At 48.9% G+C, this 12,894-nt stretch overlaps 1 protein-coding gene across 3 annotated transcripts; it reads right to left on the bottom strand.

Annotated features, from left to right (window-relative positions):
- Window positions 1–5,355: 5,355 nt before the first annotated feature.
- Window positions 5,356–11,598, bottom strand: CCDC97 (coiled-coil domain containing 97). 3 transcript variants are annotated; one of them, XM_039369193.1, is made up of 5 exons: window positions 11,484–11,598; window positions 9,075–10,014; window positions 7,844–8,098; window positions 6,626–6,755; window positions 5,356–6,167 (listed from the first exon to the last, which is right to left on the bottom strand). In XM_039369193.1, the coding sequence occupies exons 2-5, from the start codon at window positions 9,925–9,927 to the stop codon at window positions 6,035–6,037; spliced, it is 1,371 nt and encodes a 456-aa protein (XP_039225127.1). In that variant the 5' UTR covers window positions 9,928–10,014; window positions 11,484–11,598; the 3' UTR covers window positions 5,356–6,034. The 3 variants fall into 3 exon arrangements, with proteins under 3 accessions (XP_039225127.1, XP_039225128.1, XP_039225129.1); XM_039369194.1 differs by lacking the exon at window positions 11,484–11,598 and adding an exon at window positions 11,223–11,446; XM_039369195.1 differs by having other exon boundaries at window positions 6,031–6,167; window positions 6,621–6,755.
- Window positions 11,599–12,894: the final 1,296 nt, after the last annotated feature.

Genomic DNA, 12,894 nt, shown 5'->3' with positions numbered 1-12,894 from the left:
CAATCACTAAAATGTTACTGTTTTTCTTTTCGGGCATTTCACTTTCTGGCCATTGAATTTTGTTTTCAGTGGTCATTACATTTAAGTGTCTTGAATAAATAAGATAATAATGAAATACTTGTATCACGAAGTTTGGGAATAAAGTGACGGGTGGCACCAAACTTTTTCACACAGTTGAGATATGGGAAAAAGACTGGAGATAAATTATTTGCATCGATATGTCCTGATGACAATGTTAAAGAAAACCAAAAAAAGTGTTTGGATAAATCGAAGAATTATTTCCTAGGTTGTGATTGAGAGGTTATGTTGGGGGAGGGGGGCGATGACAACTTCCTCATTGGCTCAAGGGGGCGATTCGTTCAAAAAGGTTAAGAACCACTGGACTAGATGACCTCCAAGGTCCCTTCCAACGCTGCTTATTCTGCTTTGTGCTCTGCTCCTTCGGTTCTGCCAAAATCCGTGACTCAGGCAAACGCTTCAGGGCCCATGGAAGGAGGAGGGAGGAAGGAGGGAAGGGCGGCGGGAATACCCTCCGCCGGGCCGGGCGCAGACAGCATCCTGTTTGCAAAGTAATCCACACCGGCCCCAGAGTGAGAAAACAGTGGCAGCGCCAGGCAGAAGTCGGCCTTCCTACCAGCCCCGACGGCAGGCTGAGGCCTGAGCGTTGCCAAGCGAGGGATTAATCATTGGGGGGGGGGTTCCCCGAGGGGTCTCCCCACCATCTCAAGGGAAAGTGGCGTCAGATCCAGCCAGCCCTGAGCTGGCAAGAGATTCCTGATTGGTTTGTTTTTTTTCCCCCGTCCTGGGGTGGCAGGATAGGGCTGGGTTGAAGCGCCCACGGGGCTCCGTTGCAGCTTGCCGAGAGCCTCAAGTGGGTGCCTGGCCTCTGCGGGCATTCGAGAGAGCAATTGGCAGCTGGCAGGGAACCACGTTGGCAGAAAGGAGAGGCTCCCGCTGGAATGGCAGTCCCAGGGCCTGGCTCCCAGCAGTTGGCAAGGACGTTTTGCGAGAATTAAAACTGCTCGGGGTTCCTAACGCTGGACTGTGCTGAAACGGACAGGCTTGCATTGAGGATCCAGGAAAAAAGAAGAGGCAGAATATTTGCAAACAGGGAACTTATTTTATCAAGGGCTGGGAAAAAACGAGCCGGAGAGTAAAAACTCAACTTGTATTACTAAGCCAGTGGTTCTCAACCTGTGGGTCGGGACCCCGTTTGGGGTCGAACGGCCATTTCACGGGGGTCACCAAACAACGCAGTCCGCCATTTCCCCCCCCCCCTTTTCCTTAGCTGTGCTACTCCCTTTTATTCTATTGGCTTTTGAAAGCCAATAGAATAGACTCTCTGCCCTGCTGAGCCCGCCAAAAGTCCCATTCTGCAAACGGTGCTGCACCAGTTGAGTAGTCCTCGACTTACGACCAGTTGAGTAGTCCTCGACTTACGACCGGTTGGGGGTCGCGGCATTAAAAAGATTGAGAACCACTGTACTAAGCAAAACAAATCAACACATTAAGCACTAATGAACTGTAATCATAGAAAACGAATACGATATTATAAAAACAAAACTGCTTGGGGGTGGGTCTGGGGGGGATACACAACGGATTTGGGGAGGGGGAAGAGTCAGATTCACAAGCCCCCCCCTTTGGCCGTTTTAAGAGGCATTGTTAGGCAACTGACTGCCCGGCCATGCTGCTAGTCCTCAGTGAGTCCGCCCCTGGCAAGGTAGAAGAGGGAATCTGGGATTTGGGAGGACTCAATCAATTTTAGTAGTCCTTGACTTACAACAGTGCATTTAGTGACCACTCGAAGAGACCACGGCACTGAGAAAAAGTGACTTACGACCGTTTTTCACACTTGCAACCGTTGTGCATCCCCGTGGCTACATGATCAAAATCCAGATGCTTGGCAACTGACTCGTGACTTATGACATCCCCGGGGTCATGTGATCCCCTTTTGCAAAGTCAACGGGGGAAGAAGCCAGATTTGCTTAACAATCGTGTTATTAACTTAACAACTGCAGTGATTCCCTTAATGACCGTGGCAAGACAGGTCGTAAAATGGGGCACAATTCACTTAACAACTATCTGGCTTAGCAACAGAAGTTTTGGGCTCAATTCTGGCCGTACACTGTACACCAATTCTGCCCGTACCTGTAGTGTCTTCTATAAAATTTGATTCTTCGCTGAAAAAAAAACAGGACTTCCTAGATCTTCCCAGAATTCCCAGGGGCTTCTCTGGATGCAGTTTTGCCAAAGAACAGATTTAATTTTGGGGGGGGGGGATATTTGGCAAAACTGTCGTAAATCCACCAAGCTCAGGGAGCGTCAGGGACCCCACGGTCCCCCTGCTTCCTCCTCTCCACAAAGCCCACTCCCTTCTAGCACGGATGACGTTACCTCGTTGGGCCCTGAGAGGTCCTCACCGTGTAACCCTGGGCTACAAATAGTCTTTTCTATCGGCACCGGCCGAATCTGCCCTTTTCGCTTTTCCAGGCCTTCCTACGATTTGCGGAGATGCTCTCTGGGAAATGTTCCACACTGGGAAGCCCGTTTCTGAGCACCTGCGTGCTTGTGCAAAAGAGACCATCGGCAAGCCAAAACAAAAAGGCCAAAACACTTCCCCACCAGCCATCAACCCCGGATGACCCAAGAGGAACTCCAAGATTAACACAGGTCCAACGATCCAGAAGTGAACAATACCCCAATCAAGGAACTGCTGAATAAGCTAAGAGTAAACAGCCAAAGAGCCTCCAAGGCCACCTCCAGCAACTCTTGACAGGGCAAGCCAGTCGAATATAAAATGAGAGTAAACCTCATTCCTTACTAGCAGTGAGGATGTTTGTTTGGGTCGTGAAAACGTCTGCAAGAAAACCATCAAGCTCGGAGAGCACCAAGGACCCCCCAGTCCTCTTTCTAGCACTGATGATGTTCCCTAATTGGGTCATGAAATGTCTGAAAGAAAACCACCAAACTCAGAGAGTACCAAGGATTCCCCCGTCCTCTTTCTAGCACTGATGATGTTCCCTAGTTGGGTCGTGAAACATCTGCAAGAAAACCATCAAGCTTGGAGAGCACCAAGGATGTCACAGTCCTCCTTCTAGCACTGATGATGTTCCCTAGTTGGGTCATGAAACGTCTGAAAGAAAACCACCAAGCTCAGAGAGTACCAAGGATGCCACAATCCTCCTCCTAGCACTGATGATGTTCCCTAGTTGGGTCGCGAAACGTCTGCAAGAAACCAACCCAGCTCAGAGAGCACCAAGGATCCTTCATTTCAACCCTGAGCTGCAAATAATTCTCCTTTATTGATGAGCATCTCATGAGGCCATGGGTGCCACAGCCCCTGGCTGGGCCATTACACCTTGAAGGCAGGGGACGGCGGTTCTTGCAAACGCAAGCCCCGTTAGCATTAACCATAACATCAATTGTAGTGATGAGTGTCAGATTCCTGTGTGGTGAGAAAAGGGGAAGCTGTTGCGTCACTCGGATGTGACCGAAACATTTCAGGATGCCTTGTTGCCTAAGATGAAGTCAGTGGCAACTGGGAAACAGGCTCTGCTGGGACGATGTCCACATTTCTTTGGAATCTTCTTCCAGGGAAGGCTCTGCCGGACTCCTTTCGTGCTTAATCTTCTAGTAGCCAAAAACTTTCCACATTCTCAGGTGCTTTCCATTCTGTACGGTTAAAATGCGCTCCTGCTCTCTTGATTTTTCACTCCAAATGTTAGGATTAGAACACAGATCATCATCAGAGTTGGAAGAGACCTTAGAGGTCATCTAGTCCAACCCCCTGCTCAGGCAGGAAACCCTATACCCTTTCAGACCAATGGCTGTCCAGTCTCTTCTCCAAAGCCTCCGGTGATGGAGCAGCCACAACTTCTGGAGGCAGGTCGTTCCACTGATAAATAGTTCCCACTGTCAGGAAATTTCCCCTTAGATCTAGGTCACTTCTCTCCTTTGGTTAGTTGGTTAGGAATCCATTTGGGATTGAATCCTAAAATCGCCACCGTCACCTAAGGAACTCCAGAATCAGTTAGTGGTCAGCAGAGAAACGGGTAACAACAATCAAACAACAGAGAAAAAGGAAGAGAGATGCCAGACCACCTGACTTCTCATGCCAAATTTGAAGTGTTTTTTTCTGCAGTTTCTCCAAACTGGATCCAAGAATCCAGATGTTTACTGGAGACCTGCTGCCCCCTCCTGGCTGCAGTGATCTAAAGCAGCTGACAATGATGGGATTTAAGACATCGACATAAGCTAGCCTAGATTTAGGGCTGCATTCTCAGCTGATACAGAGGATGCTTGATTTTGCCAGCCTTCCTGGGACTCCAGAGTGTGGGTTGTCATAAGCGGACAACTAGCTGGGCAGACAGCTGAAATCTGCTCACTTATACACACCTTGCTTCCAAACCAGAGTAAAACTGGAGAGCTGCTCTTACAAGCCAGTTTAGTTCCTCAGAAAAGGGAAGATGGTAGAGTTCGTATCCTGGTCAAGTCTTTTCAGCTGTAAGGGCAAGTTCCTTGCTCCTTTAGAAGGAGTTCAGTTCCTCTCAGTTTATTTATTAAAAATTTTATCCCTTGTATCTTTGTAAGTAATTCAAGGTGGCAAACATATCCGACACAGCTTCCTCCTTCTCTTTTCCCAACAACTACTGTGAGGTGGGCTGGGTTGTGAAAGAGGGACTGGCCCAAAGTCACCCACCCAGCTTTCACACCTAAGGCAGAACTAGAACTCATTACCTGCTGGTGATTGTTCCAAAGTCACCCAATCAGCTTTTATGCCGAAGGCAGAACTAGAACTCAACGTCTCCTGGTGATTGGCCCAGAGTCACCCAGCTGGCTTTCAGGCCTAAGGCAGAACTACAACTCACCGTCACCTGGTGATTGGCCCAAAGTCATCCAGCTGGTTTTCAGGCCTAAGGCGGAACTAGAACTCATCGTCTCCTGGTGATTGGTTCAAAGTTATCCAGCTGGCTTTCAGGCCCAAGGCAGAACTAGAACTCACCGTCTCCTGGTGATTGGCCCAAAGTCACCCAGCCGGCTTTCAGGCCTAAGGCAGTACTAGAACTCACCGTCACCTGGTGATTGTTCCAAAATCACCCAGCCGGTTTTTGTCATTGTCTCGCAGTTTCTACATTGGTGCCTTAACCAAACTAACTCTTCTAATTCCAGAATTGGTGTGAACTCTGAAAGGTTCCCCCTTCTGTTTTTTCAACGATACCCCTTTAGAGACAGAGACTGTGCATCATGCACAATGTTGGACTTCAATAACTGGGAGCAACGGGGTCCTATGGGAGCGTTTACTGAAGCGGCGAACTTCCTGCAGCATTCTGAAGAAACCGCTAAATGACGCCAAGCCTACTTTAAATGATTTTATTGTTCACTTCCAAATGCTGGAAAACACACACTTGGTATCCCAATGGCCCCCCGAGTAGCAGAACACTGACAGGGGTGTTTGTTTTGGGGCGCGTGCAAGCTAGAGGCCAGCAATGTCTCTAATGGAGACTGATTAGTTAAAATAGTGTTTCTCAATCTTGGCAATTTTAAGAGAGGTGGACTTCAACTCCCAGAGTTCCTCAGTCAGCATGGGGGAAGTCCACCCCTCTGAATGTTGCCAAGGTTGAAAAAAAAACACCGACTTACAAGTCAAGGGGAAAATGCAGACCCGGGAAAGGAACGTGTCTGTAATCTCCACAACGAGCGTGTCCAAATAAAGGGATGGGGCAGGTCAAACCCAGACTGGCATTCTCTGATCTTCCTGTTCTCCCCAATCTTTTCCTACTGGGCACTCCGAAGAATTTAGGAAGCAACGTGGGAATCTCCCCACTGGCGAGGGCACAAAATGTGCGTGGGCCTCCCAAACGTCTCTCGGCAACGAGTTCGGGGTCCATCGCTGTGAAGGTGAAGCTGATTTTTCCACCCAATTCAACCAAGGGAAATAAAACCTACGATGGGGCACCACAAATGTACCTTTCCCTGCCCTCTTGCCAGGAGCAGAGCGCCCAGGTGCCTTCGCCTCCTCCCCCCCCCCAAGGAACTACGGTCTTCGTTCCGTCTCTTCCGTTTCCATAGAGTCAGCGACTTCAGGTTCCTCCCCGTCAAAATAACGTTCTTCCTCGTCTCTCGAGACAATGTCGAGGTTATCAAACTCCGGGTTCTCGTCTACTTCACTGAGGAGTGGGGAAGTCAGGGGATGAAGGAGAGAAGGAAAAAAGGATCAGCGTTCACCACAGGCAGTCGTTGTCTCATGGCCGCAACGGGGCCCCAAATTATTGTTGCGAAGCAAAGCGGTTAAGTTTGAGTTTTGCCCCGTTGTAGGACCTTTCTTGAGTCAACTGCAAAGCAGATCACCACGGTTGTTAAGTGAATCATGCAGTCATTAAGCAAATCCGGCATTCTCCATCAACTCTGCTTGTCAGGAAATATATATATCAATAAAATATAGAAAAAACGAACACCAGGATAGTGTTGTGTGTGTGTTTATGATGCACCCGGTCGGCCCATTATATATATATATATGCAGGTCTTGGCATATTTGGGTCTTTTCCTGCATAAGATTGAGAGTATCTTGGGCTTGGGTGCATGCCACTCCTGCAGAGATCTGTCCTGTCCTGAGTCCTCACCTTACCTGTAGTCGAAGTCCAGATCCTTCCCTTCCAGGAAGTGCTGGTACATCCGGCTGGTGAACTCTTCCCTCAGGAAAGCCTTCTCCTCTGCATCGGGGACCCACTCGTCTGCGTCAGGATTCAAAGCTTGGTCTAAAGAGGGAAGAACAGGAGGAGGGATGCTCAGCTTCTCTTCCAGGGCTGGGAACGCCCTGCCCTTCTCTGTTTTTTTTAAATGACTTCCTTATTTTTTTTTATATATTTGTACCCCAACTTTATTAGGTGGGATATTAGGCAGCAAAGATATCCAACACAGCTTCCGACCCCTATTTTCCCCACAACAATCCTGCCAGGTGATTGATTGACAAAGTCACCCAGCTGGCTTCCATGCCTAAGACGGGACTAGAACTCACCGTCTCCTGGGGATTGGCTCAAAGTCACCCAACCAGCTTTCATGTCTAAGGGGTAGGCAACCTTGGCTCTTTTATGATTGTGGACTTCAACTCCCAGAATTCCTGAGCCAGCATTGGGGAACTATGGCCCCCTCATGACTCGTGGACTTCAAATCCCAGAATTCCTGAGCCAGCATGAGGGAACTATGGCCCCTCATGACTCGTGGACTTCAACTCCCAGAATTCCTGAGCCAGCATGACTCAGCTTGGAAACCTCTCCCTTTCCCCGCAGCATGGCTGGCTCAGGAATTCTGGGAGTTGAAGTCCACCAGTCATAAAAGAGCCAAGGTTGCCTACCCATGGCCTAGGCCTGTATTTCTCAACCTTGGCCACTCAGAGATGGGTGGACTTCAACTCCCAGAATTCCTGAGCCAGCATAGCTCAGCATGGAAACCTCTCCCTTTCCCCTCAGCATGGCTGGCTCAGGAATTCTGGGAGTTGAAGTCCACCAGTCATAAAAGAGCCAAGGTTGCCCACCCCTGCGCTAGACCAAACTGGCTCTCCTCCTACTTAGGGTAGTAGAGGCAGCTTCTCCCAATCTTTCGGGAGACAGAAATCCTCCCTAGCAGCTTATGAGAGAATAAAAAAGCAGATTAAATTGTATTTAATTTACAATTAAATTAAATTGTACATTAAATCCCATCCATTATTCCCCATTTTCCTGCATAGCCAGCGATCCAGCAGGTTCTCCACAATTCCCTTTGAAGCAACTCAGCTGCTCTCCGTCTTCTGCAGGGCCTGGACTTCTTGAGATCCAGCCACTAGATCCCACTTCCTTGTTTCACCAACCTTCGCTCTCCTGGTCACTGTCTTCCTCCTCCTCCTCTTGGCAGGCGTCTTCCAGCTCCTGCTGGATCAGCAGCCGCTGCTGGATCACGTGCTCCTGGTAGGAGTCTAGGAGGACGCCGGAGAGGGAGCAGGAAGCCTCCAGCTTACACTGGCCAAGCTCCTGCAGCTCCTCATCGCTCAGATACTGTCCGATGTATTGCTCGTAAAGGAGGGGGTCACGGCCCCTCATCTGCTCATCGCTGAAATATTCCCCACCTGCAAGGAACGGGGAGAGAGGTGTCTGCGACAAGAAACCTGGAGCCAGGAGTATAGTTGGTGCAACAGGTGAATTGGACTAGACAAATGGCAATTGCTTCTCTCTCTCTCTCCTTCCCTCCTTCTCCCCCTCTCCCTCCTTTCCCTCTTTCTCTTTCTCCCTCCTTCCATCTCTCTCTCCCTCCCTCCCTTTCCCTTTCTCTCCCTCCTTTTCCTTCTCTCCCCCTCCTTCTCTCTCTCCCTCCCTCTGCCCGTCTTTCTCCCTCTCTCCTTGTCTCTCTCCCTCCCTTTCCCTCTCTCCCTCCCTTTCCTTCTCTCCCCTCCTTCCCTCTCTCCCTCCCTCCCTCCATCTCCCTCTCCTTCTGTCTCTCTCCCTCCATCTGTCTCTCTCCCTCCCTTTCCTTCTCTCTCCTTCCTTCCCTCTCTCCCTCCCTCCATCCGTCTCTCTCCCTCCTTTTCCCTTTCTCTCCCTCCCTTTCCTTCTCTCTCCCTCCCTCCCTCCGTCTTTCTCCTTCTCTCCTTCTATCTCTCTCTCCCTCCATCTGTCTCTCTCTCCCTCCCTCCGTCCGTCTCTCTCCCTCTCTCCTTCTGTCTCTCTCTCTCTCCCTCTCCCTCCCTCCCCCTCTAACACACATCCATCATATGCAGTCCAGACACTAGCAGAACAGCTGCCTTATAGTTCAATCCAAGCATGAGCAGCAAAATTACTGCACCATAGCCCTGGAGAACAGTTAACAGGTCTTCTTGCCCTCTCTTTCTGAAAAAAAAAAGAAGAAACTATTTCTATTTGCTACAAAGACACTTGCAGCCTCTGATCTGGCCTCCTTATTATGCGAAGGAAATAATATCACCTGCAAGATACGTTGCTAAAATGGTGCCTGTTCCTACTCTTAGTCCATAAATCTGCCAATCTACAGGTTTACTTTTAAGCAAAACTGTAAACCCCCTCCCTCTCCAAAATTCAGGGCCCCGGTACCTCTGATGAGTTGTTGCAGAGCTGCGTAACGCTTGTTCCTCATCCTAGTGTGCAGAGTTTTGCCCCGGTTTGCTTTGCGGATCTCAGCACAGTAAAAATCAGCCTCATAATTGCCAGAGAGATGGCGGAAACAGGGCAAGTGTTCTTCGCGCAGGACCGTTCGGAAGCGCTCCAGGAAGACCAGAGGCTTGGTGTGGTATAAATCCCGTAAAATGTCCAATTTCTGGGCTGGTGTAAAATCTGGTTCATCCTTCTGCTGGCTCCGGACTGCCAAGCGGCTGTTGGCCACAGCATGGAACATGGCAAGCAGAGCGGAGTCTTCCTCCTCCATGGGACTGTCGGTCATCCTGTCTGAACGCAGGGACTTACAATTATCATTACTGTAATATGACTTTTTGTTGCTGGAGGTCTCCTCTCCCCTAGGGGTGCCACTTTCAGCATCCAAGTCCTCCAGTTTTTCAGTGCCTTGGTTACAATCTTGGGCAGCCTTGCTCCCATTATTCGTGGCTGGGTTTTCTGTCTTTAATTCGCCCCAGCAGAGGCAGGGAGGGGGCCTCTCTCTGGACCCGTGTTTGCCCACAGACATATTTTGGTCTGGATTCCAAGATTCTCTTTCCCTGCGAGAAGGTGGTTCAGATGTTCCTTTCCTGCTCGGGGAATAATTGTGTGAATTTGGGACTCCTGACATTTGTTCTCCCCAATGTGTCCGACTCAGAGGGGAACTGCCAACTGTTCTAAAGCTGCACATATCTGAGGTTGCAAGCTTCTGCTCATCACCAGGAGACGCTTGGAAAGACCTATCGGAATCTCTGTTGCTCTGCAAAGGGCAACTTTTGCTTGCTGGAATTTCCATTCTGTGATTTCTAGCCTCGGTTTTGCCTGGAAAATTGCTCTCTGAGGCAAACTCCCCTCCCCCTTTTTTTTCTTAGAGGATTAACACCTGGAAAGAGAAAATATTTTTTGTTAGCATCAATTCAAACAGATCTCAAATGTCCCCAAGAGAAGGAATCACATCTACTGTACTAGGACAACCTGTGGCTCAGAAATAAATACAAATAAGCTTATACGACACTATGGCCTGAGCCCAAAGAGGTGTTCTGTGAAGTAAATTATAGAGAAGACAAATTCAAAATTATTTCAATGGCTACAAATTTTGGAAGGAAGACCCAAGATGCTGCTGCTGCTGCTATCTTAACTATGGAGACTTTAATGGCATTAAAAACACAGAATAACTATCCACTGGGTTTGAAGGTGGGCAGGGGGAAGAACATGGTTCCCCCTTCCCCACTGATACTGATGGGAGCCAGAAGGCCACTCCACCACCCCTTAAGAAGTTCTGGATTCCATCCAAGCATCATTTCAAAATATTCAGGTTTAAGCACACACACCCTCCCGCAGCTGAACAAAACTTCTAATGCGGCTCTCCAAGATCCTCGCTCTACATCGACCTGACAGACTGGAGGGCACTAGAGGCTAAAATATATAAAGAACGGTTGCTGGAATTGGATGTGTCTAGTTTAATGAAAAGAAGGACTAGGGATGATATGATAGCAGTGTTCTAATATCTCAGGGGCTGCCCCAAAGAAGAGGGAGTCAAGCTATTCTCCAAAGCGCCTGAAGGCAGGACAAGAAGCAACGGATGGAAACTGATCAAGGAGAGAAGCAACCTAGAACTAAGGAGAAACTTCCTGACAGTTAGAACAATTAACCAGTGGAACAACCTGCCTCCAGAAGCGGTGAATGCTCCAACACTGGAAGTTTTCAAGAAGAGACTGGACGGCCATTTGTCTGAAATGGGGTAGGGTTTCCTGCCTGAGCAGGGGGTTGGACTAGATGACCTCCAAGGTCCCTTTCTACTACTACTACTATTACTACTACTACTACTACTACTACTACCACTATTAATTATTATTATTATTATTATTTATATATTGGATATTAGTTTAATGAGAAGAACTAAGGGTGACATGAGAGCAGTCTTCCATTATCTCAGGGACTGCCCCAAAGAAGAGGGAGTCAAGCTATTCTCCAAAGCACCCGAAGGCAGGACAAGAAGCAACGGATGGAAACTAACCAAGGAGAGAAGCAACCTAGAACTAAAGAGAAACTTCCTGATAGTCAGAACAATTAACCAGTGGAACCACCTGCCTCCAGAAGTTGTGGCTGCTCCATCATTGCAGAGTTTTAAGAAGAGACTGGAGAACCATTAGACTGAGATAGTATTAGGGCTCCTGCTTTGGGTAGGGGCTGGACTAGAAGACCTCCAAGGTCTCTTCCAAGTCTGTTATTCTGGAGCAGGGAGGACCCGAAGGGGAGCAGGTCGGGAAGAGGCGCCTTTCCAGGGCAACCACCCCGCCACCCCCGCCACGTCACCAAAGCAGGAGGGGGAAGGCCAGGACGGAAGCTCACCGCTGGAAACGGCTCCCCAGGCGCCTCCCGCTCCTTCTTGGTCGACCGTCTTGGCCGGGGAACGTAAATCAAAACGAACGAGCTCTCTCCGAGCCACTTCCGGTTCCTGGACGGGGCCACGGGAATGGCGCTCCGGGTAGGAACCTTGGCTGCGGAAACTTTGGTTCCGGGAGAATTCTAACTGGACGCCTCCATTGAGATTCTCAGGCGTTGTCCCAAAGGTGCTTTTCCAACAGGCAGCTGGACTTTTTCTTTCTCTTTAAAGACGTTTCGCTTCTCATCCGGGAAGCTTCTTCGGTTCTGTCTCCATCTCAGCACCGAGGAAGCTTCTTGGATCAGAAGCGAAAGGTCTTCAAGGAAAAACAAACGTTGGGAAAAGCACCTTTGAGATTCTAACTGGACCACTGAAGAGGCAGAAATAGCAAATGTGGGAGAAGGGAAGGAAGGCCAGGCTTTTTTAAGGGGGGGGGGGAATAGTCATAATGGTAGCTGTAGGAGGGCATTACAGGAAGACTATTTCCTGATCCTTTTTTTTCCGGACAACCTGGGTAAAATAGCAAATCGGCTCCCTGGGTCCTGGTCATTATATCCCACCTCACAGGGTTAGTGTTGTGAGGAAACTAGGAGATAAGGAGTATTAGATTATGTTCATTCCTTCCCCCCAAATTCCTAAATCCAGCCGTCGGGAGAAATTCAAAAGCGAGGAGAAGCAGAAAGGACGGATAATGTTGGTGCTTGTGATGTGGCTGATTCAAGGCCAAAAGTACTACATCCAGCTGCTGAAGTGTGCAGAGGCCGATGTTAACGCTGCTAAATATTGAATATTCTTGCTTTGACAAAATATGCAGAACTGTCTGGTATTTTTAGAGTTAATTCAGATGACAGAGGAAAGGGAGGGGAAATAACAAAAGCCAGGGGAAAGGAACTGGAAGTGAATCTTTGCCCTCTGGGCTATTTGGAAGTCCCAAAATCAGCCTCTGCACACCCAACCAACGGGAGCCAAACCAGTTACGTTTTAGGTAGCTTGGTTTTCTTGAGGTTCTCTTCAGCCTTCTTATCCGCCATCCCAACATGGCAGCCGAGAGCGAGCAAGGTTCTACGAAGGAAGTGGACAGATGGTAACAATTCCGGGTGGGAAGTGGGGAGCTAAGCCACAGCCCTCTCTTCACTTGGGTAGCGCATATGGCGCAACGTGCTTCAAGCCCCAAGGGCACTTCGCAGAATCCGCCATGTGTTGAAAAACTAAATTGTTATCCAATGGATTGAAAAAGCTACTTTGGCCGTTTCCGACTGGACCAACAATTAAGGGGCAAACAGTACTCCAGCAACTCAGAAAAACAAGCTAATAGTAAACAGGCTAATCAAGAGCTCTCCCACAAACCCTGTGTCAACGCTGCTAATATTGAATATT

This window comes from Crotalus tigris, unplaced genomic scaffold, assembly GCF_016545835.1.
Source record: "Crotalus tigris isolate CLP2741 ecotype Arizona unplaced genomic scaffold, ASM1654583v1 scf7180000020990.9691751010:1144802, whole genome shotgun sequence".
Taxonomy (NCBI): domain Eukaryota; kingdom Metazoa; phylum Chordata; class Lepidosauria; order Squamata; family Viperidae; genus Crotalus; species Crotalus tigris.
Note: the sequence above shows the minus strand (reverse complement) of the source record. Positions and strands in the feature narration are given on the sequence as shown.

Bases quoted from the DNA above. Each gene is read 5' to 3' on its own strand.
- CCDC97 (XM_039369193.1), bottom strand. From the start codon at position 9,927: ATGGAAATTCCAGCAAGCAAAAGTTGCCCTTTGCAGAGCAACAGAGAT. The intron at 8,099-9,074 runs GTACCGGGGCCC...CGTTCCTTGCAG, and splicing joins TCTGCAACAACTCATCAGAG to GTGGGGAATATTTCAGCGAT. The intron at 6,756-7,843 runs GTTGGTGAAACA...TTCCCTCTTTAG, and splicing joins CAGTGACCAGGAGAGCGAAG to ACCAAGCTTTGAATCCTGAC.